Source organism: Prinia subflava, chromosome 8 (genome assembly GCF_021018805.1).
Source record: "Prinia subflava isolate CZ2003 ecotype Zambia chromosome 8, Cam_Psub_1.2, whole genome shotgun sequence".
In the NCBI taxonomy this organism is placed as follows: Eukaryota; Metazoa; Chordata; class Aves; order Passeriformes; family Cisticolidae; genus Prinia; species Prinia subflava.
The window spans coordinates 32594029-32621800 of NC_086254.1; the positions used below are offsets into that span (position 1 = coordinate 32594029).

The 27772-nt window shown below is 41.3% G+C and overlaps 1 protein-coding gene across 2 annotated transcripts; it reads right to left on the reverse strand.

Annotated features, from left to right (window-relative positions):
- Positions 1–211: 211 nt before the first annotated feature.
- Positions 212–27772, reverse strand: DHX35 (DEAH-box helicase 35). 2 transcript variants are annotated; one of them, XM_063404644.1, is made up of 22 exons: positions 27678–27772; positions 26189–26322; positions 25719–25811; positions 25484–25561; positions 23765–23869; positions 22844–22905; positions 22125–22194; positions 21443–21502; positions 19435–19547; positions 19200–19296; positions 17978–18136; positions 15614–15824; positions 13306–13430; positions 12783–12837; positions 7788–7883; positions 7351–7445; positions 6702–6779; positions 5453–5582; positions 4683–4764; positions 4066–4137; positions 2377–2488; positions 212–1980 (listed from the first exon to the last, which is right to left on the reverse strand). In XM_063404644.1, the coding sequence occupies exons 1-22, from the start codon at positions 27715–27717 to the stop codon at positions 1936–1938; spliced, it is 2112 nt and encodes a 703-aa protein (XP_063260714.1). In that variant the 5' UTR covers positions 27718–27772; the 3' UTR covers positions 212–1935. The 2 variants fall into 2 exon arrangements, with proteins under 2 accessions (XP_063260714.1, XP_063260713.1); XM_063404643.1 differs by having other exon boundaries at positions 2350–2488.

Sequence of the window (27772 nt, forward strand, 5' to 3'; positions counted from 1 at the left end):
GCACATCCCAGGGCTCTGACCTCAGCAGGAATCACCATCATTCCTAGAGGGAATTTTGCAGCTGTGCAGCCAGGTAAAAGAACATCTGGAGAAGACAGGCCTCCAGAGCCAGCCAAAATTCTCAGAGCTGGCAAAGGCAGTGGCCACCCACTGCCAGCCCAGCCCAACACACCCACCCAGCACCCCGGGAAATCAGCCCCTGCTCAGGCCCAAGTGATGCAGTCCCAAGCTTCCTCAATTCAACAGTTTTATTTTTCTTAAGAATACTTCCAGAGGACAGAGAAACACAGACAATTGACAAGCCTTCATATTCAGTTCTTTCTCCCATCCTTTAAGAGAAAAAAACACCCTGCAAATTGAATCTTTTTAGTGAGTTCCAACACTGCTCTCAGCTCAGGCTAGGAGACAGTCCCTGCCCCGAGGAGCTTCCAGTCTAAGAGAGGAACACAGAGGTGAGGGGCACAGGGACAACAGGGAGGAAGGTGACACAGTTTTCACTCTGCTGGTGCCATTCCTGGAGACTGGTACAAGTGTTTGTGCTGGCAGTCAGGACAGACACACTGAGGAGACCACGCAGTGCAAGGGCACAGCGTGTTCTCTCTGCAGGTATTTGTGAGGGACAAGGGAAAGAAGCTCTCAAGGAAGTTTTCAAGGCAGTCCTGTGATGAGGAAGGCATTTATTCTGTGTAGAAATTTTTGCCTATTTACATCCTGTATTTTTTTTTTAAGAAGAAAATAAAACAGTTAATATGCCAAAAAACACATTCATCAAATCAGCTGAATTACAAAAATAAAATTTTCAAGTGATGTCAAAAATAAATATCAATAGGTAAAAATGGAAAATGGAAATAAATAGATACATGTATCCAAGCTATCTTGTTAAAACACAAACAAGCATAATTCCTTACTGAAACATAGCCATGGAATCCAATTAAAACAGCAACTGTTCAGAGCATCCTTCTCCTCTGTAACAGAGGAAAACGAGTCCCAAGCAGTGAAGAACAGATTTGTAATAAAAGAAATATAAAGGACTGTGTTACTTATAGGAAAGTATAGAACATTTCCTTCTTTGCTGATGAACAGAGGCTAAAAAAGAGAATTCCATGATATTCCCCAGATGAAATTTAGTGGAATTTCCAACCAGTGGAAGGTTAGCATTTTTTCTCTCATAGGATAAAAAAGAAAAGTGAAGCTCCATCTGTGAACTCCATTGATTGTGAACATACATCTTTAGTCCCCTGATTGAGCAGAAAATTAATCCCTCTTAAAAATACTGAGCTGCTCTTTCTCCCCCTCCCCAAACAGCAACTCCCATGTGCAGAACCCACAGATTTCACACCCAGGGGCTGCTCAGCACAGTGAGCTGGGCCAGCTCAGCCTCGGCCAGGACACTTTCACTGCTTGGGAGCACAAGCTGCACCAGTTTGGGATGGTCCAACAGGAAATCAATGTTTCCATGGCAGCACCTTGCATTTGAAGGGGTAGTTGATTGCCCTGAGCTCCTGTGGCAGGAGCCAGGCTCAGTTTGGCCGGTGTAAGTCACAGTGCTCTGGGTGACAAGAGGCAGGGTACCCTATTCCCCACGCTCGTAAGGCAGTACCACTCCAGGAAATCTGCTTCTTTCTTGAAGGTTTCAGGGTTTTTTTGTGGTCCTGTATGTCCTCTTACTTTTTAAGTTGTTTTATTACCTATTTAAAAGGAGCAACATGCCCAGATTAACAGAGGTCAAGTAGGCAAAGATTAAAATGTCCACAATGCAAGCTCTATGTTTACAATGTACTGGTCATGCATAAACCCCTACAGATCCTGGCAGGCATTTAAACATTTAGGTTGATGGAAGATCAAGTTGCTAATGAACTGACTGCTGAATGGACTGTAGCCAGCTTGAAATCACTGGTAGGTTCTGTTTCTGATGTCACAGCAAATGTAGTCATGTCAGTGGTCATCTACTTTAGCCCTTTTTGCTTTCAAGGAAAGATGCTGCAAGAAAACAAAAGAACCAAAAAATCTGCTTAGCAAATATAATAAAATTAGAAAAAAAAATCAACTACAATGCTTCCTCTCCCTAATCACAATTTAAATAAATTCTAACACAAATATCCACACCCATCCAAGCTCTGCTTGTTACTGACACAACTGAAATAAACCCATTCAATAAAAGCCCACATGTACCCCAAAGTGACATTACAGCTTGTAATAAAACAACTTCTATTTCTGTACTGTACCCCCTCCTTTTATTAAAACCACTACAATGAGCAGAGCCAACTTGATTTCTGTCCCATTAGACCACAGTAAAACATAAACCCTTAGAAAGTTCAGACACAAGAGCTGCTGCTGCAGCAATGGTACCGTTTGGCCTTTATGCCGATTCCGTACCGTTCCTTGCTGGTAAAAGTGAGGTGCCAGCTCCAAGAGCCAGGAGGATTCAACAGCTGTCACATCTCTCATGTAGTATTTAGCAGTCTGTATGACTTCATTGTAGACTACCCTGGGAGAAAGGAGACAAAAATGAAGAGTGTTTGCTGTCAGGCAATGAGGGAGAGCTGATTAACAGCATATTCAGACAGTTTTGCATACATGCTGCCAGAAGTGGCACTTACAGAGTGACAAGAGAGTCTTTGAGCTGTAATTCAGCCTCTTGGATCCTTCTCTCTGGTTGGTCAGAGTTCTCCACATTAAGAAAATCTTTAGATTGCCATGAAAACAATCTCACATACTACCAGACCATATGGATACAAGGTATACATGAAAGAATGTTTCTTATAATAGGGTCAAGGGGGACTCACAGCTGATGCTTTGGAAGACAGAACATGAATTACTCTGTGATATCATAAGGGAAGATGTCCAAAGCACCAAAACCCTGCGCCCACAACAAGGAGGGCACAAACCCCAGCATGACCATCCCTGGCGCCAGTCTGCACACAAGTGAGACAAGCATCAGAGGAAGAAATCAGCTTTAACTCCTGCCAGAACATCTCCTGGGAAGAGACTCAGGAACATCCAACCATGTGGGCTCATCCCCACTGCCAGCACAGTCAGGCTGCCAGCATGGGCAATCTGTTTCTGAGGTCACCTTCAGTAGGTAAGGGCATTTTCCCAAGAAAGTGCAAACCCTTGCACTGAAGGGGCAGCTACCAAATCCTTAAGTCACTATTTGCCTTCTACACACAGCAGAGCTGCAAACACCTGAGGTTTGTAGTTTCTCATGAATTGGAATTTAGCTCTCAAAAGCAAAGAGTCCAAAATTCTCTTTGCCAAATGTGTCCTGACTAACACAACTAAAAATGAATCAGAGGAAAACAAACCAGAATGAAAATTTCCTATACACCTGTAGCAGAGACAGAACTGAGGCCCTCAGCAGAGGATGGTTGCCCAGGCTGCAGTAGCACTGAAATTTAGATTGCTGAATAAGTTAAAACTCCTGTGTGACAGGATGCCATGACACCAGGCCAAGCTTATCCTTCCAAGTCTCAGCAGCAGGCAGTGAAGGAAGAAACTCCAAACACTTCAAGTTGACCATGCTGACCTGAGAGTTCAACACACATTTCTGTTTGTTATCTGAGGACCTTTGACCTGCAAATGGAATGATCATATCCCAGCTAATGGGAAGCACAGCCAGTTCTTTCCTCAATCTGCTGGACAGCCATCATTTTTCACATCATGCATTTTATGTGTAAGCCCTTTCCTTGCAATCCATTTGCCTTTTCTGCAGCACCTGATTGACAGGATATTTCCTTAATGAGCTTAATAAAAGTAAATTAACCTTAGCTCTGTTTAGGTACAGAGACTACTTGGAGAACAATATGCAGTGCAAGATGTGGTGCCCACTGAACAGGATCACCTGGCTCTGCTCTGCAGCCTCTGCAGGTTTCTTTGACAGTCAAACATCACCCTATTTCCCTCATTTATTCAGACACTCCCTAAAAATGTGGCCATTTGGATTCTCCCTGTGGGAACTATGACCTTCTACATCTATTCCCCCACTAATGGAGAGAAGCAATTCAAGTTGGATGCTGCAAATCCCTTAAAAAAATCTCCAAAGAAGAGAAAGCAGCTCTAACTTACCAGCGTGGGGGTTTCTCTGCATACAGCACTGAGCTGGGGTGGATATGAAGCTCATGGTCATCACGGATAGTCCTTGAAAGCAAAATACTATTTCAGACTGTGCCTCTCTTTATTGCTTAACATTTGGTTCCTTTCTGCCCCAGCACGAATGTTTAATAACAGCAAGAATGAAAGGGCTGGAGTAAATTAACAACATTTACATTTAATGAACAGATGAAACCAGGCTTAAATGCTTGCCAAAGGAACACTGGATAAATTGATGTCCTAAAAGAGTTTTATCTCCATTAAATGAAAAGTAGCATTTCAGGCTTTTATTCAGTGCTCTGGGAGTGCTACAACACTACTGCACTACAACTGTACTTGCTTAACTTTAAGCAATCTAATGACTACTGGTAGCAGCTTCCCACTATCAATATTTTTAGTTATATTTGCCAAAGAGAAGAGATAAGCACTGAGGCAGTCTGCAAATACAGCACTCCAAATATTTACTGTATCCATTGCCACATGTTCCTAATTGCAAATTAGGAGAAACATCTGCTTGTTGATTAAACTTAGATTTATTAATCAGAGGAGCTTTCCAAGCAAGCACCAGTTGTAGTGAATCTGTATATAGTCACCTGTAAGCTCCTGTGGAGTGGAATTTTGCTGCGTTAGCAAAGAATCCAGAAACTATGCACCTCAAAACAGGATCTGGATCACCTGGAAAGAAGAATTTTTCTGTAAGATGAGTCAATGGAATGGCAAAAATCCCTAAAATACCACTTAATCATCTCAAACAACTTTTCAGAGTGCATCAGGCTTTGATAGCAAAGGCAGGAGAGCAGATGAACCCTGCAATTCCTTTTGACTTCAATTTCACAGCAAAGCAAAAATTGCTGCCTAAAAAATGAATGTTGCCACTGTGTCTCCATGCAGAGTTGCAGTCCCTAAAGCAGCCCAGTGTGACAGCTGAGCACTGAAAGTTGATTTTTCAGAGCAGGCAGAGACAAGTGCTAAGAACCAGTGCTGGCACACACAGCACAGCTGGAAATCACATCCCAAAGATGGAACAGCACTTTGAACAAAAATGGCCTTTTTGAAAAGACAAGGAGGGAACAGGATGACCTATTTATAAGTCTTTTGGAAAATCTGTCCATTAAATAGATCATCAGTGGCTGTAACTTTTGCTGGAAATCTCAACTAATGAAGACTGGACTAAAATTTAATTGTACAAATAGGCTAAAGTGCTCTTCTGCAGCCATTTTTAGGAAAAAAAATCTGGTCTAAATTAATGTTATTTTGAGGCCAGGATAAAAATACTCCAAAGGTTACAAGAAAAGCAGGGAGCAGACTGACAGTTTGGAAACTATCTTCACTATGTATTGGACAGGGGCTTAAAAAAAATCACCTTCACTGGACTTCTTTGGCACTTTAAAGCGGACGAGAAGTTTTTTCAGCTGCTCTCTTACAACAGAAGCTCTCACAAGCCCTTTGTAGTTCAGAAAGTGTTCCTGGCACCACTGGGAGCTCTTGCTGTGCTGTACAGGGAGAAGAGAAAAAAAACCTCAGTGAGATACCATCAGCAAAGCAAACCCAATCTTTTTTGGATAGACTTGCTCTGTTTTAATTCTGGCCTCTTACAACACATTTATTGTGGTTTTCCTTGAAAATTACACATTTACAGAGCAACTAACAAGGGGATGTAGCACTAATAACTAAAAAAAAGTCTCAAACTTGTAAATAGCAGATCAAATGCTATGGGATATTTTCAAAGAGATGTGCCTCATTTCTTTGTATGTGGGGCAAGAGAAGAGCATCAGTCATTCCATTTAATTCTCTCAGATCATAAACTCATCTGTTTTCAACCTCAAAATATAAACAATCTTTTCAGTGCTGTTCTCACTGGTCTCTCTGCCAAGAGCTGCTTCTCCAGAAACCAGCACTCCCTCCAGGAGTTTTTGCATCTGACTGTTTCTAAGAAAATTACACAGATACAAAATGTGAAGGGAAACATTTCAGTTGGTGCCTGCCTGGCTGCTTTGTGGATGGGGAAAAAAAGTCATCTTTAAACACTTGGGTGGTTCAACTCAGCACTGCTGCAAGTGTTTTACTACTGAACTGCTTTATACCAGCAAAATACACTTCTCCCAAATAGGTGTGGCAACGTCAAAGCTATTAAATAAACTTCAGCTTACAGAGCAGTACTAAAGTTGGTGTTAGACCTCAGGATAAAAACATAAGGTCAATGAAAAACATGGTATGATCATCAATGAGTTTAAATTAACACCAGAAAAAAAGATTGGCAGATTTAAATGCAGATTATCATCAGTAAAACATGAGAAAATAATAATATCTTTGGAAATTTGGACATTTTTTTCCCAAGCCTAAATCCCTGTATCCTTGAAAAACAGCTCTCTACCCATAACATTTCCATGCTCTACCCCAACAAAATTTTCTTTGACTCCCTGTTCAGAGGAACTGTGGAAGGTCTGTGGCAAATGGTGACCAGAGAGTCTTTTAATGTAGAATTATCACTTGACAGGCTTGGTAAGTCCTCAGCTTTGAGGACTTTTTGTACCCAGAACTTCCAGATTCAGAAGTAAGAAACTCAAATTCCTCCCATTCCTGCAAATCCACATCCACTTGAACTGACTTACTTTGACAAAGGCTTCATAAACATTCAGCATGGTCAGATGATCACCTTCCTCAACAGCAAACTTCCTGTGTTGCCTGGCCTGCAGAACAAGAAATATCATTTTATAGGCGGATTGATTTTTGCTGAAATCATCTCTGACATGCCCAGTTCCCTTCAGCTCTGTATTTCCTGGGGCCTCTTAAAATTCTTACCATCTAGGGCAGCTCCTCTGGGCAGCAGCAATACTTTACTAGCCCCCCTACACTCAGGAATACTTCTAAAACTGAAATTAGAAAAATGAAGATAAAGAATGTCCATTCATTAAAATTAAGCTCCTGGTACCTATTAAGAATTTGCTACATCTTTCCTGTTTTGTTAATCTCAAAAGGAGGTGCTCTGTGGCAAGATTTTTAGGATTTTTTTGCAAACCCTTACACTGACCAATACTGGTTTATAACCTTTCATGTTTCTGGCCCTCAGAAGGAGTTTTTTAGCACTCTAAGGTTCCCCTGTTATTTGGATTCTTCTTTTACCTGCAACACACAGATACAATTCCAGACCTTGTTTTATTTTCACACAAAGTTGCTGTCTGTAATAGGCACCAGTAAAATACCTGCCAGAAGCCCAGAAATGTGGAACCAACAAACAGAAAAGGAGACAACTGAACTTACAGCCTGGTTTTTTTGATTTGGAGGGATCACAAAGATGTTTTGAATCTGCATCATGGCAGCAATTGTCAAAATTTCTTGGGAGCAGCCAAAGTTTCCTGAAGAGTAAATGGAGAAATTCAGTAAAGGAAATCTACCATTTAACTTACTCCCACAGAGAATAAAATGAGAAAGAAGTAGAATATGTTTTTATAGTATTTAAAACAAAAATACATAAAATCATGGATTTTTTAAGTATGAGTGAATGTTTTCAGTGGAAAACTTAAGAGGCAAATGTTAGACTTAATAGACTGAAATGTCTTAGACTAATTACTTAACAGATATTTTAAGCAATTCTTTTCACTGCAGACCACACCAAGATGATAGCTTGAGTTTGGCAAATGCCTAGCAATACATTACAATTACATGACTGTGAAGAAACTGATCTTTTTTTCTCCTACCTGATTCCAGAAGCATCTTTGCAAACATGGGATTCAAAGGGAACTCTGCTATTCTCATTCCAAGAGGCTCTGTTAGTCGGCAGTGCATATCCAAACCTGCAGCACATCAAGAAATGTAGCTGGGACACAGGCAAAACAGCACAGCAAGGCTTCTTTGAGACTTAAACTGTGCTAAAGAGCAGAAGTACAAGCTAAAATATACAAATGTTCCTTAAGTTGCTGAGTGTATATTACACTAAGCTTGAAGGCAATTCATGATACCCATTTACTCTCCCGCAGGTCACCAGAAATTTTTTTTTTCCAAAAATACTTGAACGCACAGGTTTTTTAATTCTGACCAAGTTTTTACTGTTACTGTCATAATTAAAAGCCTGCAGTCCAAGTCAATGCCATGGCCAGAGAGGATGTCAGTTGTTAGACCTCTGATCACTTTTTAGAATATTTAGTAACATCTAAACATGTAACAGGGAACAATCTTTGTTCATGGGGATGTAAAGCAGATGAGAATGAAAATGAGGATAAATATGGAACACTATTGCATTACTGCAGAAACAGGAAGCACTGCTGACAGCAGGGTATCACTTTTCTAGGCACATCTACTTAGGTGATGGAGAAAAAGAATTTATTACTACCTAAACAAGAGATGCACAGCTGATGAAGGTTTTCTACATTTTAGTCAGCCTCGTGTATCACCCACCCAACTCCAGTCATGTTCCAGCTGTAGCCTTTTCCCTGGAGATGCACAGGAGGGACAGCCTGATCTGTGATGCCCAGTTCTTCCTGAGTAACCCTGCACATTTCCCATTTTAGAGGCTTGGCTCCCTTCAGTCAAATCCCCACAGCAAGGGTGACCCACGCAAAGCACCAGGTCACAGTCTAACTCTGAGCTTTATACTGAGATTTCAGGGAAAGATTGAAATGGAAAAGCCTTTCCTTTGCAAGAGGACACAGAATTAAAAAATACAACACACAGGGAACAATAATAAGGAAAAAAGTTTGCTAAGAAAGGCAGCAGAGAGTAAAAATCAAAAGAGAAAACTTCAAGAGAAAGAGAAATTGAAGGAGAAAACTTCAAGTTGTATGAGGTATGACAAAGAGGTAAAGCACAAGAGAAAGGCTACACAAGGAGGGGTGAGTGAGAGCCCAATAACAGGACTTTGGGGCACTGCAGGTTGCATAACCAACCACAGCAAAGTGACCTGAGGAAACAGCTGTGGCTCCCACATTACATAAACACATTATTTGTCAGACTGTGTGATGGTGACAAAGCCACAGCTGCACTGCAGCTCTGCTTCACAGAGAAAAGCAAAACCACAAATCAGGTCAAGGAATGAGATCTCCTGTAAGTCATGTCAGCATGTCTGAACCCACAGATCCCTCCAGCCAGTGTTTATTTTATTATTTGATATGCTATCAACTCATGACAATGTAGTAATTCACTCACACACCCCTACACTGTCCAACAAAACCTACCAGGCTTTTCACATAATGTCACAGTGTTTTCCTCAGAAACAGGTACCAAAGGCAGCTGTGGTGCAATGGTGAACTAATATATTTAAACACAAAGTCACAGCACCTGCAAAAATTAAGGTATGATAGCTTTCATTTGACTAGTGCCACATGACAAGTTTAAATTCTACCACAACGAACAGCTTAGATAGGTTTTCATCTACAGAAAGACAACTGCATTCCTAAGTAGGGAAAAGGAGACATTTCCACATGTTCATGCACCACTTTCTACACGTGCATCAAGCCAAAATCTTTTGGCTTCTGCTGCATCCTACAAATGTCAGTAAAATTTTGCATGATCTATATATGTCTGGTGCACCAATCTATTTGTAGCAATAAGCTTGCATAGCCTGCAATGGATACCAGTTTGGAATAGGTGAAAGCTTCCTTCAAAGAATGCTAGAACCAATCACTGAATCCCCATAAATAAAGAAAATTAAAGATCTTAGAAAAAGATATTACGAAGATTTTAATTAAACATGCTCAGAAGAGATTATTCAAGTACCATGGCACTAAAATGTTTCAAGTAACAACCACCAGTGTGTGACAAGCTGAGGGATTAAAACTATCCTTTTTAAACTTAGGTAGAGTGGTTGTTTCTGATAGGTGACAACTCATAAGCCAATCTTCAAAAAAGACCTGAAATAATGCTAAAAAGAAAGCCACTTTTTGCCTGCTTATTTACCTCTTCAATTATGCTTAAAACAAATAAACTCCAACTGACAACTCAGACTCTCAAAAGGGCATCAAAGGATAAGGCTGAGGAGAGATACTCCTGATGTAATCAGTTTGCACCACGTTAAAAATAATCCCTCTACAAACAGTGATGTGTTTATCCAACACAGCTATCTCAGCCTTAGGAGCATCTGGAGATGGCACCACGCTGGCACAACAGGGGCCTGACCCCAAACTGCCTTTTTGTGTGTGGCTGCAATGCCAGTGATGAAATTGATGTTCCTAATTGTGTAAGAGAAATTTAATCCTCACTGCACCTGCAAATGCTTGGGCAGCTTCACCTCTGCACCTTATATAAAATCTTTGTAATAAACCACCTAAAACTTAACTCCACCCTAAACTTCAGCAAAAACTGAAGAGTGCATCCATGTATCACACACATGCACACACACTTCTTTCCATCTGAAACACCAAGATCAGCACTTCTGTTCTGCTACAAAGCTGTGCAGCAAAGAGAACAAGAGCTCTTTGAAGCTACATGAGCAGAACACTTCTGCCAAAACATCACCCAGCTAATCAGTGAGTTTATTGAACTTTCCTCTCCATTTCCCTAAGGTGGTTTTGGCTGTGAATTCATCCTTGCAACACGTTCCTGAGCCACTGTGAAGGTCCTTGTTCTAAGCTTGCAGAGGTTGCCAAGAACCAAGTGCCTTAAGTGAAACCCTCCTTTGCGAGATGGAACCGAACCAGCACAGGGCAAAATCCTGGCCAAGCACAGTTACAGCTCCATGAGAATAAAAAGGGAGCAGACTGCCCCTAGTTACAGTACAGCATCTGTGAGTGGCCTGAAAACAGCCACAAACCTCTGGAAGCTTCCAAAACTCACACAATCTCCCTTATGCTGCCTCATGTTTACGTTATGGAGCAAATACTGTCAACTGTGAATTAGCTACAAACAAGGAGCTAAAGTCAAACAGAGCTTAGTTTTGATTGCTTGGCCTCACATCAAGTTTCTGTTTTGTTTAGTTTGTTGCATTCAAAAAGATTAAATAGCTGTCAAAAAACCAGTTCTTCCTATAAACAAAATTAGGCAGCAGGCATCCCACTCACCACACAAAAAGGAATTGAAAACTGTGTATAAAAACATATTATTACAGTGTGATCTGAGTGTTAAAAGTATCCAACAGCAGCACAATGAATAAAACCAGAATGAACACACTTAGAATCAGACTATCTCAAGTTGAAAGGGACCCACCCACAAGGCTCAAGTCCAAGTCCCTGCTCCTCACAGAACCACCTAAAACTAAACCATATGCCAACAGTGTTTGTTCAGACTGCACAATGAATTGGAGAACATGCTGTGATTAGTAACACAGAGAACAGAATTTTAAAAAATATACTCTTTTAAGTAGCTAAATAGTAGGAAAGTACTTTGAATTATGCTCTCAAGATCTGTCAGACTAATCTTTTCTTTTCATTACAAGTTTTTGTGTATCTGTTGACTTGTCCATAACTGGCAAGTTCAATACTAAAACTAGAGCAGTGTCTTTGCAAGCAGCATACATTTAAAAGCATGAAAAGCCAGCAAGCTGTGCACTGAATCACACACACTGCCTTGAAAATCTGAGCTCCAGTTCATCCAGGAGAAAATGTGCTGGTTTTAGGGATGATCAGGGGGGTTTATTAGTGGTTGTATCCTGTAATCACAGCTAATAGAATCAGAACAGTTTGACTTTCTGTGAGTTTGAACTTTGCCTCAGCTCAGGACCAACAGCACTAACATGAAGAGCACTACACTATAGCAGGTGTAGCCTTTCAGCACAGCCCATCCTGCACCCAGAGCAGAGAATTCATTTTAAATGAATTCATTTTAAAAATTGTAACTAAATTAGCTCTTAATAACTTTTGTCAGTCAAACCTTCAAAATCACAGCAAGGAGGCAGTTTGAAAACTATCACACACTCTGTGGGGTTTCATACACAGACTCCAGGGACTGAGCTCTCCCAATTTCAGGCATCACATTTGACTCACAATGGTTAGGCAGAGTTCCAGCACACACACAGCAAGATCACATAATGACTGCAATGTGTTAACAGGAAATTTTACAATAGACACACTATGCTTTTTAAAACAACAACACTGCTATCAGCAACTTATCAGCCTTGATAAATTATGGGTTATTACAGTCAAACCTTTGCTTACAACTTTTTTTGTTTATATCTGCAAGTGTTACATGTTTCCATTGTTGGCACAGTAACATGAAATAAAAGACCACCCCACCAAGTCTTAGATATGTAACAACTTATCTAACTGTATGTAGGCAAATTTAGTGTCAACTCCTCCACTGGTCTAATTAGTGTCCAAACTCCATTTTTATCTTCATACCACTCTAAGGATTGAAGGAACACAGAGGATCTGCCAGGAAACAAACATCCTCATCAGCTCAGAGCACTGTTCCTAGCAAGGACAAATAGCTGGTTTCCTCCCATGAAACTGCAAGGAAATACAGATAAGATAGCTAAAATACTCATTTACATTCTAGTTTAAACCCTATTCCTGCAGTTTGCTTCCTTATCTGTCTGAAATAACCGAAAGAAAATAAAGTAAATCCAGAAAAGACTGAGGTACACTCCAAAAACCCACCAACAAAAAGTTTCCACCAGTCACAGCTGTGTTTCTCTTTCTTTCTCAGAGCACAGCTCTCAATTAAAAATTTTATTAATGTCCGTCCAGTCACCAAATACAAATTACAGTTTTCTTTCACAACTCCTGTAATATAGCTACAAATAAAGTAAAGCATTAAAATCTCACCTCCTAAAGCATACAGCAGCTCTAAAGCTTGCACCATTGACTGTGCAGGGGGTGGCTGTGAAGAGAAAATGTGCATTGATTGAAGTTATTAGCAGAGAACATGAGTTCAGCATAGAACATGAGTTCAGCATAGAACATGAGTTCAGAGATCTTCCTCTTTTGCAAAATCCTTAACTACCTACTCTCTGCTGCAATATGAAGAAAGAGCTCTCACACCCTTCCCTCTTCATAAATTCAGTGCAAAGGACTGCAGTTACAATTCTACAGAACCTCACAGTTTGTCTTTTTAAAACTTTCCTGACTCCTCAACAATTTTAACATCAAACTCTGGAATATACATGGTTGTTTTAAGTGGTCACACACATTATTTGCACCATTGGTTCCCAGGAACAAGCTTTGCTGCCTGACAGGGGACAAAGCTTTCCAGATCAGCAGGGCCACGGTGAATGTTGTGTGGGCTACCACCAACCCATCTCCTGCTCTCTCCTGAGCCCCAGGACAGGTGAGAGCCTTCAGAACTCACCGAGAGGAAGGGGAACCTGAGCACGTTGTCGATGCCCAAAGCCTTGAGCTGCAGGATGACAGGGGCCAGGTTACTGCGCTGCATCTCCGGCACCGTGGACTTGGGCAGCTTCTCAAAGTCCTCCTCTGTGGGGAGAAAAAAACAACAGGGACTGAGCTTTAACTCCCATTCTGTGCTGTCATCACAACAGAATCATACCCATTTTGAGTTTAAATTATCACATATGGATACTTAACAGGTGTTAAAAGATGATCTCTGACCCAAAGATGATCTTTCTTCAATTACTGTATTTTACATTACTTCTATTTAAATAGAAATTGAATGGTTTTGGCTACAGTGTTTATTCTGTAGTTCACTCACCCACATTTCAATCTGAAATGTTATAAATTCTTCACAGAAATCTGGAAATGTTTTGTTTCTCTTCTGTTTAATGCTTTTGTCAGATAATAAAAGGCAGGGTACAATACTACAAAAAAGGCATTTTTCTAAAAAGATATGGAGAAGTTCCAAAGCAGCATGCTTTCCATACAAGAACACTATTTTTGTAACTACTCAAACAAATGGAGGTTTAAAATATATATTTTAAATAAAGATTAAGGATGGAAAAACAATTTATTTAACAATGCCTTTTCAAAACCATGTTCACTATAAAGTCCAAGTCTGGAAAAATACCCTGTGTAAGGATAAAACCTTTGTAACCTTCCGCTAACCAGCCGTTAGTTCTGCAGTAAAAAAGGCACATTCTACATTATTTTCACCCAAACTATTTTCATTTCTACAGAACCCCTTTCTATCTCAAACCTTTCCTAGGTGCTGTTGTTTACTCTGTGCACTTTCTTCTTTTCTTTTATATTTTTTCCTCCTTTAAAACACTTCTTAAAGCACTCCCTAGACCAGCTCCTGAGCACACAAAAATATCTTCAGTGTAGTCATGGTTTCTGCAGTAAAACACTCACACAGCTATGTAAGCTTGGGATATTGTGTAGCACATATTGTCTCCTGATTCTTAGTGGATACATATAAATTTAGACCATAAATCATGGCCTGGTTGAACATGGCAACTGCTGGCAAGCACACACACATTTTAAAGGAAAATGCTTCATCTCCAGTGTCTCAGAGCTCCAGTAAAACTAGAGGGGACCTGAAGCCCATCATCAATGGGAGTGTTCAGCTGCAAAGCCTCTTCTCATTAAGCAGCTGAGAACAGACACTTTGATTGCAGCTCTCTGGACAGGATGAGGTGGCCAACAGATTTATAACAGCAATTTTTGTGCACTGCCAGGGTCATTGATTCAAGGGAAGAATTTGGGCTTGGCAGCTATTCCTAGGAAAAAAAGAGACACAAAGTTTTCTCTGAGTTACCTCAAGGATTTCCAGAGCCCTTTTGTTAAATGCAAGGTCTCTGAAGACTTCAGTCAGAGAAGAGAGCACCACTGGTAAGTATGACCAACTGAAACTCCTCAACACCAAAATCCTTAAAGAACAAACTTCTTAATAGCACACCACTTTAAGAGCTGCAGTAACATTTCATGTTTGCAGCTGCTGACTCTGCTGCATTTGTGCTTCTGACTCACAAGAAGATTCCATTTCTAACACCTAGCACATAAGAACACGGCATTTCTAAACAAACCCGAGGAACAACAAAAGGAAATTTTCTTCTTTTGAGACATGAAGAAACACAGTTTTTTCTCCTTAATCTCACTCTACAGACATGTCCTAGGTTCCAGTGTAAGATGTGCCCACAGTCTGTGTTCTATCCCCACCTTCAGGAGCTGTTGGAACCAGCTGGGGCAGTGTTTCCCTTGCCCTCCCTCTGGATATCTCCTGTTCATGGGCCACCAAGGCCTTGCCCTGGCTCACAGGTAACTCCTCTGGAGCTCTCTCTGTTCAATGGGCAATCAAGGACCCCCTGCAGGACTCAGGGAGTGAGATCAGCCCATTGTGGGATGCTCTGCCCAGGGGAGGAGCCAGGCATTCCCACCTGGATATAATCTGGGATTTGGGACAGCACAGGGCCCTCACCCACTGGATTCCCAGAGGACAAGAGCTACCAGAGCTTTCTACAGGATCACTGCTTCAACAAGAGCGCTTCATCTGGACTGCCACCACCACCCTCACTAACAGGGTGTCAGGTTGTGTTCTGACCCTGTCAGTGGCCTTTTGTACTATTGCTTTTATTTCATTTTACTTTTTTTTCTCTCTCCTATTGAACTGTATTCCTGGCTTGGAGTCTCTCACTGCTTTTGCTCTCAAACCAGCACAGGACAAGAGCCCCGTGCAGAGGCAGGAGGTGGGAGCAGCAGCTGACCTGTGTAGAGGCGGTAGCACTTCCCGGAGCGGTTGCGGCCGGCGCGCCCTGCCCGCTGGTTGGCCGAGGCCTTGGACACGGGCACCACCACCAGGCACTCGATGGCTGTCTTGGGGTTGTAGGCCCTCAGCTTCACAAAGCCACAGTCGATGACAAACGAGATGCCGTGCACCGTGATGGAGGTCTCAGCAATGTTGGTGGCAACGATCACCTGGAGGCACAGGCACAGAGAGGATCCCGTGAGCTGCCCAGCCTCAGTGACCCCATCAGCCTAACACCAGCTGTTGGGTAGATACATGTGGGAACTGACAGCAGTCAGAAAATAGATTTTCAGGCTTCAGGCACCAGTTTGAGCCTGTGGGAAAGCCAAGTACACAACTTTCCCACTCTGGCCTGGGAAATCGTAAGAAGGAATCCAAACAATCCTTGTAGATATATCCCACTTCTGACACCTGGTGTTTTTCCAACTTGTGTACTGGCAAAGATGTTTACAAAAAGGTGTAGGCTCTAAATGACCAATCATATTCATTGTACCAAAGTGCTGTATAAAAACAGTGTGTTTCTAATAAACCTCCACTATATGCCCTCTGAAGAAGATTGGAGTTTTGTATCATTATTCCTCCCATCCCAAATTGTAATGAAACATATTTCCAAGAACAGGATGGGACTGCTGGGAGACGTTCCTTGAGCTTTTACTGCAACATCAGCCTCATCACAGGGTGAATTAAAAGATGGCAACAGCTCACCTCTTGCCAACAGCAGCCAAAGTTCTCTTTGTTACAAGGCCTTTTAGAAGTTTTCTAACCAATAGCAAATTGTTAAGAGCCTACAGACATCTGCATAAACCAATCATTAAAACTACACGTTTCCCTTATATCTAACAATAGGTGCTTGTTTCATATTTCTTGCTATTCAGAAACTTTTTGTACTCTTCTAGAAACAAAGCACAGAGCCTCATTATTAAACTTTTCTATTATCTTGCTTGACGCATCTTTCTGCTTGCCTACCTCTACACAGCATAGAAACACAGTTTCATTATTGCATGTCCTTGTTCCTGCATCTTTCTATCTCTAGGCCTGCATCCACACAGCTCTGAGAGTTTTTTGCTTTTTCTGTTTCCCACAACCAGCCAGTGAGACATCTCAGCCATGACAGGCCCAGGACACACTCAGGAGCACAAAAAGATACAGTACGAGCAGCAGAAGGAGCTGTCAGCTTGGAATAAGCTCAGTTTGCACAGCAGTTCTCACAGCTTCACAATCACTTTCTTATTCAAATTTATTCTCTCTTCATAAAAGAAGAGCTTGGCAGTGTTTGCAGAGAAAATCATTGGCAGTGTTTGCAGAGAAAAAGATTAACTGGCTGTAAATCAAGTGTTCTTATGTAGCAAACAAAGAATATTTTCTTTCTGCTTCTCAGTTAGACTGAACTGTTCTTTGTACACTGGAAGGAGGTTGGGGATCAGAGGGGAACAGAGCTGATTAACAGTTCCACATTCAGCATTCCTGCAAGGATTCACTTATATATGTATGCCCTAAAACATTAAAAAATAATTGTTCCCAGACAATAGGGGGAAATATAATGCTTATTTCACCTTAAATTAAAAGTAAATTTTGGAAGTTAATTGACTAATGTCATATCCCAGAGAAAAGTATTTATACTAAATGTTCTTCAAAGCCAGATGAACAATTTCACTTGTCAAACTCCAGTAGAACAAGAATAACACAAGTCTTTGTGTAGGACTTACACAAGAATTACAAATCACCTTGGTGTAGTTTTGTCAGCTTATTTCAGCCCAACAAAGGCTCTGCACAAGCAGAAAGCACTAATCACATCCAATTATATACTTCTGTGACATTAAATGTCCAAACAAGTCTTGCAGAAATCAAAACAAAGCTTTTTTTTCCACTAAAATCAAGTAAGTTTGGATTTGCTCCTTAGATGAAAATACAGCGCTTACCCACTCTGTCACTAATTTTCCACTATTGGTGGAAAACGGCCATGGACATTTGGATCACAAAAAGAAAGGAAAAGGTAAAAGCAGAGGAGTTCAGAGTGTAAGAAGCTGCAACCGAATGAAGACAAAAACAAAGTTGTATGCAGGTATTTATAAAGTGCAGAGTTGATGAGGCAGCCAGGAGAGCTGGAACAGACATGCCTAGGAGTCATCAAAGATGGAAAGGGAAGCCAGGGAACATGTTCTTGGTTCCTGGTTTGAAAGCTGGCAGGCACTGATGGGAGATGCAGAAAGCCTCCCTCAAAGCAGCATTTGCTGCAGTCCCATGCTGTGAACCTGATAAATGCAGCCTGTGTGCTGCAGACACCTTCTGGGTGGTGGAGAGTGAGACAGACACAAGAGCTCACCTTCCTGACAGTGTGAGGGACTCTCTCAAACACTTTCAGCTGCTCAGGGGAAGGTAGCCCAGCGTACATAGGGAGGACACGGAGGTGCTTCTTCATCCCGGTGCGAGCGAGGGCCCGAGCCTGCTCTATGAGCATGGAAACAACAGTCTCCACTTCCTCCTGCAGCCAGAGCACACAGGGAGAGAGGCTGCACTTTAACAGCACATTCCTGCCACCTACATACAAAAACTGCACCAAATCATACCACTGTAATTGTCCAAACTCCAGGACTCTGACTAGCTCACTCAATGCTGTAATATTTTTAAGATAAATTGCTAGTAATAATAAATAAAGCTTTATATATGTGTTTGAGTCAATGTCATATCACAAACACATGAGCAAAATCACAGGGAAGGAGTGAACCAAGCTCAGGAGGAAGCAGGTTAATTTTCCTGTCTATCTCAACTGGTGAGAGCAAAATGGGAGGCCAAAATATTTTGGCAGTGCAGAATGCTGTGGGCCTGGATCAGGAATGGCACAGGAACAGCACTGACACCTCTTGTTCAACTTCATGTTTAATCTCAGCTGTGGTATCTCACTCTTAAAGATAGAAAACAAAACATTCAAACACTGCCTCATGAAATACCAAATTCATTATTCCAAAGTTAAATCAATAAAGGGGAGGAGAAATTGATTTTTAAAATATTCAAGATGTCATTGAAGCTCTTCAAGGTAACTCCTCACTGGAGAAATGAGTTGCCTCCCATTTACTCTTCCCAGCTGCAAAGTTAGCTGACAAGCATCAATAGAGCAGAAGAGAACAGTACATTTTGATCTCATAGCAATTTGTTTTTCTGTCAAACACTTCAGATGTTAGGCCTAACAAATAGAAATTCCATCTGTCTTAACTATTAATGATTATTCACTGTCAATTTAACAGCTGGATATGTGTGACTTGCACCAGTAAACCACAGAGTATTCCTTTCACTAACAAGGCTGAGAAAATACAGTATTAAATGACAAAAACTATCATCCACCACTAGCTTTGATAAATTTAGGCCATATATCGTCTTCACATCTTTGGGGCTGGCCTAATTTTGCTCGCATCAATACAGAAATATTTGTCATCTTTATTGAGACTAAAGTAAGCACAACTAGGGAAAGCCTCAGGAGACTGAGGCAGCTTTGCAAAGCTCATAATACAGCATTGTAAAGCAAAAAAAAAAAAAATCTTATGTCTTACCTGGCCAGTTAAAAATGCCAATATATCACCATCATTCTCCATCTGGTGAATTTTCATGGTAGTTTCCACAGTTGATTTTATATAGTCAGGAACAGGGCTATGAGGAGAGAAAACAGCAGAAAAATAGGTACAGACTCGTCCCCTCCAGCAGGGACAAACAGAGCAGCTTTGGGACACCAGAGCTCTAACACAGACAAAATGACAGCACAGCTGCACAGGGCAGACAGGAACACACCTCTGCAGGTAAAAGATGTCCACTGGAAATGTCCTCCCCTCCACAGTAAGGATCACACTGGTGTCTTTGCTGGGGTCACCGGTATCGTTTTGATTAAAGAAATCCCTGAATTTCTACATTAAAATAAAAACAAACACTTTCAGCTTGACATTTCAAGGTATGGAGAGAAAAACTTAAAGATACAAAGAAGTTAAATTACTACTACTTGGATGTTTACTTCCTCAATTTGACAGTGCCAATTAAAAAATGTGAAAGTTTGATTTCGTTGCCTTCTATTCTGCCTGGGGGTCAGGCATTTAGCACAAACAGTGTTGCATGTTTATTACTTTGAAAAGTAAAAATTGGAAAGGGAAATAAAATTAATTATATCAGCTGATACATTTGGAAAAAAGATAAAGAAACTTTTAGCTAGATCTACCACATCAGCAAAGTCAAAGCTAAGAAGAACTTAGAAATAATTGGTGTAAAAAGGTTTGCGTAGGGACTGCATATTCTCATCCATTTTTGGATGAGTGAGTAAATTGTAAAGCCTTTACTGAACACCAAGATCTCACTTTGTAAAAGCAGAGTTAGGCATGATTTATGAGAGTTTTTGATTTATGCATCGTGAGACACCTTCATAAATTCAGATTTATTGTCATGAAGTATTTTCAATAAATAACAGCAAAAGACAGAACGTAAGAACCCACATCATTCATCTCAACTTTTATGAGCATTGTAAAGATAACCATCAACTCTTAGTATTAAAAAACTGTTTATACAGTCACACCAATCATTTTGCTGATATTAACTCATTTTAGATTAACTGTCATCTATTTGAAATGTGGTTTCTGGCAGTTAAAATTTTGCACTGTATTGTGCAGAATATACAGCAGTGCAAACACTACCAAAGCACAGCACACTACCAACATTCATGGCACACTTGTCACTAAAGGAAATCCGTGTGCCCACATCTTCAGTGCCACGTGCAAGCTCTCACCACCACATCTTATTAAGGGCAGAGCAGTTAGGAGAAGGGAGAAGAGGAATGAACGTGATATAGGAGATAGAATAGCTGCCATATGAGGAGAGGCTGAAAAGGCTGTGCTAGGGGAGCACAAGGTTGAGAAGACACACGTGAGGTTTACAGAAGCAAAGGTGACAACATAAATGTAAAACTGGTTTTGGGGTTTGTTTTTCTTAAAACACAAATCCCCAGTGCAGGAACTGAGAGATCTCTGATGAAACTAACAGGTTTGAAAGAATTAGACCAAGTACTTCATTACATAGCAGGTGGCAAACTCCTGAAAATTACTCATGGTGTCCTGGAGACTTGCAGATTTAAAGACAAATTAACAAACAGCAGGTCCACAAACACACAGTAGAGGGAAACAGCAGGAAGATGCTGACTAATGTCTGTACTACAACTACTGCAGATGCTGAGGCAGCTCAGAGAGAACAGACCCACAGCAGGTGCTCTCCCTAAACAGCATCTCCTGTTGCTGCTGCTGCAAGCAGAACACAGGGCTGCATGAAACACTGCCTGGCTTTAAAGGAGTTCCTCTTTTGTTCCTACTCAAAATTAAATTAATGATGTTCTTACTAAGTTTACATAAGTGTCCACAGTCAATCAGAGATCTAGTAAGATCTCACTGAAATTAAATCTATTCATTTATCACTTATTTTTACTTGTCTGTAGTTGCCTCATTATTTCTATCAGCAAAATTGAGCTAAATCAATGCCTCTTAATAAACTAGGCCAAGAGGACATATTTTCATGAAGAATACAAATAAGGAGAAAAAAGATATCAATACCTTAAAAGTAAATTCACATTTAAATTCACATCCAAAAGAGTTTGCTAATAGAACATGAAAACCAAACAGAGCAATGAACCACAGCAGAGTTTTTCCTGCCACCACTGAAGCAGCAGCAATGCCTCCCAAGCAGCAGAGAGGATAAGCTGTACATAAATGGCAGTGGAGCTGCCCCCTAATGTCACTGCACTCCAACCCAAATCCCTGAGCTCTACCTCTGCATCCAAGGTGGCTGAAGCCACAATCAGGCGAAGATCCCCACGCTTCTTCTGAACCTGGGAGAGAGAGCAACAGCACCCAGAGTTAGAACTGCTTTCTGAAATACAAGACTAGAACCAAGATTTAGAGACTCCAGATTACCAGAAAGCTCTCTGTAAAACTCCTTTCAACTACAAAACAGATGATGAAGGAGGCAGCCATATCACCCTGATGCTAAGCACCCGATTACTGTTTGGAGTTTTGTGTATTTATTTTAAGGACATTTAGTCAGTTATTTTAATCTATTCTTAATTTCTAGTGGGAGTCAGATCTTTAGCAGGTTGAAAGTCAGCAACAAGCACCTATCAGATCACTTCACATGATCAGCAGCAGCAGAATCAACAGTGTATTTTTGGTACTATCAGCTAAGGAGAGATTTCAGCAGAAGGGGAAGAATCAGAGGATCCTGAATGTCAGATGACCAAAGTAAATAGCTGGGTATGTACAACAGGCTGCAGGATAAATGAGGAAGCAGCAATCACACTCCCTAAATGAGGAAGCAGCAATCACATCCCTCAATTACCAGCCATCAGGATCAGAGGTTGAATGAAAAGGATGGAAATTAAAACACTTACAGAGAACTGTATTAAAAATACCAAATTAAAATCACAGAATTGCAGTGAATTAAAAAAGAATTACCTTTTTTAGCAAGCCAATGGCAATGTCTGTATAAAGAGTCCTTTCATGAGCTTCATCCAGCATGAGGACACTGAAAAAAGCAGAAAGGTAAGGTTTCAGAAATTACCTGACTGACACTGGAAACAGTGTCCCTGTCTTCTAGAAACACCATTATTTGAAATCTGCTGCTGGACTATTACTGTTCACAGACACTTACAGAACTGGGGAAGTTAAAAAAACTTGTAGCAATGGAGCAGGGAGAAAAATGCACCTGATATCACATGGGACAAACACACTGTTCTCTATTAAGGCCAGTTTTTGGAAAGGGGTAGAAGAAAACAAGTCTATGTTTACTGCATTGCACAGGTTTCCTGGATATCAGAAAAGCCTGTTTGTTGATGATTTTTTGAATTAGTATAAGGAAGAAAAAATAATCTAAAATTAGGAAATGAAACAATTCAGACTTCATAAGGCCCCCTTAGCTTTTGTCTCAAAATTACAGCATCAAATCCTGTTGGATTTGGTATTGCAATGATCAACTAACAACAAAATGTTGTTGTTAAAAACAGTGTTGTTTCTACAACATAAAGAAGTAGATTTCTACAATAATTTTCACTTCTTTGGTATTTAATTTATCATAGCCACTAATAATTCATAAAATTGCTACCATAATAGCTTGAAAAAACCCCATTTTTTTACCAAATTGAACTTCAGCAAGCACTCATTCCATGTTTTCTTACCTGTATCTTGTTAATAAAGGATCAGCCATCATTTCCCTCACCAGCATACCATCAGTCAGAAACTACAAGTAAATATAAAAAAAATAATAAAGTAAAAAAAATCCTTATCATATAGTCTCAACTAACTGTGATTTTTAAAGATGATTTTCTAGGCTTTTGCCTGAATGTTTCCTTTCCTTTAATTTTCTAATGATCTATCAAATTAGACTGTGACTACAACTGTGGTCTTGGACTAAGCAAGAATTGATGGTAAAACCCTCCAAATTTCCAACTCTAAATGAATAATCATCATGCTTAAAAAAATATTAAATTCAGCTTTATTTAATGAACAAATATATCCATTTCTTTCACTGTAAAATGAACACTAGCCTCTGGAAAAAAAATCACAAAGTAAATTTTCTCATTCATCATCACTGCTATTCCAGAACTAAAGCAAATCCTCTTCTGCAGGAACACAAGCAACACTAACATTGCTAACAGCACTGAAAACAGCTGCAAAGTTGCTATTTAATCCACCAAATTATCTCTCAGCCTACTCATCTTGGGTTTTATCTGTGTTTTTAATCAAAATCTATTTTTAGGGGAGGATACTTTTAATCTGTGATTCACTGCAGCCTTTCCCTATGACTCTGAGTGACACCCAGGTCATACCAGTGCTGTACCAACAGCTGGCCATACCTTGAAATTGCCCTCTAGATTTAAAATGGTGCTTGTCAGATTATCAGAATAGAACAGGTACTCATTTTATTAAGGTTTAGACTGCCAAAGCCATTTCAAGCACAATTTTGGGGTACCCACTTGGGAAACTGAAATGTTACCTATTCTCTTGACTGGGCATCCCAAGGTTCTCATTAATTTTGCAAAAATACTTAGAGTTTTAACTGATCCCTTCAGAGTAACCACAGCCTGTTGGTGTTTCACCTTAATTCTGGTGGCCTGTGGGTCTGTGCAGTCGTCAAAGCGGATACAGTATCCAACCTCATGTCCCAGCACTGCGCCTCTCTCGTCAGCAACTCTGCCTGCAACCTGAGCAAAGAGAGCCTCATAAGCACCAAACAGCCCAGCACACCTCAGCCTTGTCTCATCACAAAGACACCTAAAGACACAATAAAACTCCACAATACATAACCTAATCCCTGTAGAATTCCAACAAGTTATTGTCAGTCATTTGAGTGACACTCTAACCCACACCTACAGGCTGGGAATTCATAATTTCAGTTGGAATCTGACCACCTCACTTTCAACACAAGAATTCAGGATAATTGTCAGTCTGGGTAATGCAAGCAGAAGTTCAGGAATTTCTAAACTACGCCTTATATCTTTGCAACTACCTATCTTTATTTCTAATAACCCCCATGCTCTAGATGGGAGAGCAGATAAGTCATCTATTAAAATAAAGTACCATTTTCAGTTCAAGACAAAGCAATAAATCATCAGTTATATTTCTCATCTCCTGTAACAGCCGCAGTCCAGGCAGCAGTCTGCAATAAAAGTCTCAAAGAAAAACCCTGCTGTGTCCATGTGCTAAGCCTGAATGAAATAATCTTTCTATTTTAGGCTTAAAAATGACGCATTAAGACATGAAAGAGACAAGAGAAGTGGGTTTGCTGTGAGAAATCATTGCAGCACTCACAACATCTCCTGTAGAACTTGTGCTCTGTCAGCTGGATGCCCTATGAAGGAGAAAAGGGAGGACACTGCAGGCAGACTGCCCAAAGCACAAGATGCAGAGCACTGCTAGAGACTGTTCCCTTAACCAAACTGGGTCTGCTCAAAGAATACTGAATTCTACAGTTTTATCCAGGTAGATGCTGCTATGTTGATACCATTTACTATATTATAGAGAACAGGCAAAATGAGGGTTAAAAATGGCACCTCAGCTCTCTGTATAAACAGAATGCTGCAGCAGAAACTTCACCCAAGTCAGTGCCTGGCAGCAGCTGTGAAGACAAAGAAGTACTGGATGCTTTCTGTGCACACTGCTACCAGAGGGGAGAAGTTGTTGTCCTCAGTATCTCCTTTTCCCCCTTACAGCACATCCAGATGACGTTATGCTCTCCAAGACGTAATATGTATATTCAAAAATTTCTTACAATAAAATTGTTTCTTCTTCTGCCTGACATTTTTACAAGGGGAAACCAAAATCCCACATCCCATAACAACAACAAAAAAAAAAAAAAAAAAAAAAAAAAAAAAAAAAAAAAAAAAAAAAAACACAGAAAAAAAAATTAAAAACCTAATTATGAATTGCTAGAGAGAGGTACACAGCCTCTCATTTCTTCCACTGGCTGCATAACTGTATGCAGATTTACATCACTGTTTCACCTTGTGAAAGAAGTTGAGGGTCACACAAGCACAGTTCTAGTCCTGAGTCAATCACAGCTCAGCCCTAACTTCCATACACAGTTCTGCTGACATCAGTCAATTTTACTTCAAAGCTTCTACATCTGCAATGCTGGAACGTTTGGCCAGAGCCACTAATCAGGTTGAATTCAGTGTGTAACACCAGCAGCTCTTAGAGAAAGATAAGCAGAAACATCTATTCATTCAGGAGCTCGTGCAGATTCCTGCTATTCAGCAAAACCTGCTGATAAACTGGAGGATATAATGCCAACAGACTGGGAAGATGGGGACACTCACTGAAACAGCAGCGACCCGGCGAGGCTGTGTCACCCCAACAACTCTTCCTTCGGCTGTCCAGCCAGCTTCTGCCAGGTACTGCAAACAACAGGGGATAACAGAGACACTGGTCATGCTGTGCTTACACCAAGCTGTAAGCTTCTCACACTTTGTGTTTTTACCTGGTTCTGCTCAATATTTCATGTAAAATCCCCTGAGGGATTACCTGATTTCACCAGCCTAAACAGACACTTACCTGTGGAATCTGTGTTGATTTCCCACATCCTGTTTCCCCAATAATCACCAGAGTCTGGTAGTTCTCCACCAGGTAAAGGATGTGATTTCTTAGCTGAAAGAGGAGATGACATTTAAACATAAAAAGGAGATTGTACAAAAATAAGAAAACAAAATTACAATCTTTACATATCTGGCAGACACAGTAACTTCTCGTTACATGGAGTTCACTGCCAAAAGCTAAACAGTCCTTTAAATAATTAAATGACATGTACAGCATATAGTAAATAACATACATCAACAAAGCCCTTAGAACTGTCAGTTACAGTTGTCAAACAGGACAATAAATTCCAATAGAGAGCAAAGTCACAAAATCATTATTTATGTTGCAAAGTGATTTTATACTGCTCTTTCAAAAAAAAATAAAAGTAAAAAGACACAAGAACCAGACATCATACAAGACATTTAATACATCAAAAAGAACTTCTGTACCTTAAAAACAGGCAGCTTCTGCCTTTGCTGTTCAATGGAGAGGGAAGCATAAGGGTTGTAGATGACAGTCACAGCGCTGCTCTCAGCAGGGCTCTGCCTCTCCTCCGAGACACTGACACCAGGACCCTCTGAGCCTACACAAAAGCACTGAATTTTAGCTGGAACAATGCACTTCTGCCTGCTGTGTCACAGTACAGCCAAAATAAATGTTTCATACAAAGAGGAATCATAGGCGGCAGCATATTAAAAAAAAACAAACAAGTTTCCTGTGAAAGCAACTGAAATATTACCTAACAATAAACAAGGGATATGCCCCTCGCTTCAGCTCTGAACTTACCTCAGGAACTGAAACTTGATTTATTCCTGCTGCAAATTATCACAAAGCTACTGACAACTGAAACTGTGGAATCATGCAAGTGAACTAGAAACAAAAACTGCTCTCAGTGACAGATCTCCAGCTGCAGATTCAACTGGGAAAGCCTGAGGGCAAAGAGGAGGACTCCCCTTGCTTGCACTTCTCCCAGTGTTAAAAGGTTAAGTCCTTTTCAGAACTGCCAACTACCACAAATCAACAATTACTGTGATTGTTTCCAAAGTGCTCCACCGAGCTGCTCTCCCTGATGTTAACCATAGTTATTCCCACTCATAGCCAGGATTCTGCTCCTCCCTCGGAACTCCTTGGGATTCCCCTGCACATTTCAGATCCCCTCGAGACCCCACAAAGGGCAACACACCGACCCCACAAACCACCCAGTCCATCCCCTCCCCTGCCACCCCACACTGGGCACAAACACCCAGCTGGAGCCACAGACACCCCCTGGGCTTTAGCAGTGAGGGGACAGCCATTTCCCCACTGTCCCCATTGAATCATCAAGTTTGGAAAAGACCATGATCATCCAGCCCAGCCATCCACCCTGCACCACCACCGTAATCCCCAAACCACATCACCCAGCACCAGATTCAGCCGCCTCTTGAAAACCCTCGGGGATGGGGACTTTGCCACCTCCCCGGGCAAATTATTCCAATGCCTGTCCACCCGAAGAGTGTAATCGAAAATCACAATAGCTGATCGGAAGCTCCCGTGTGCCAGTTTAAGGCCATTTCCCCAGGTTCTCTCACGGCAGCACAGACCGGCTCCCACCTCAGCACAGCCTCCCGGCAGGAGTTGTAGGGAGCGATGAGGTCACCCCTAAGCCTCCTCTTCTGGAGACTAACAGCCCCAGCTCCCCCCGCCGCTGCTCAGAACACATGTTCTCGAATCCTTTCAGAGCCCTGTTGCCCTTCACTGTAAATGCTCCGGCGACCCGAAAGAGCCGAGGGGGGCACGCCACCGGCTTTCGCCGCACCCCTCACCACGGCCACGCAGCTCGGAGCTCTGTCCCCCATACCCCTCACCACGGCCAGCAGGGCTCCATTCCCCGCAGCGCTCATCGCGGCCAGCCCGCGGCAAGGCTCCATCCCCCACACCCCGCGTCCCCACATCCCTCACCCGGCTTCCAAAACTTCACCGGCCCCACGGGCGCCGCCATCTTGGGGTGAGAGGGCGGCCGGAAGCGGCGAGCGGCGCCCACGTGACGCGGCCCG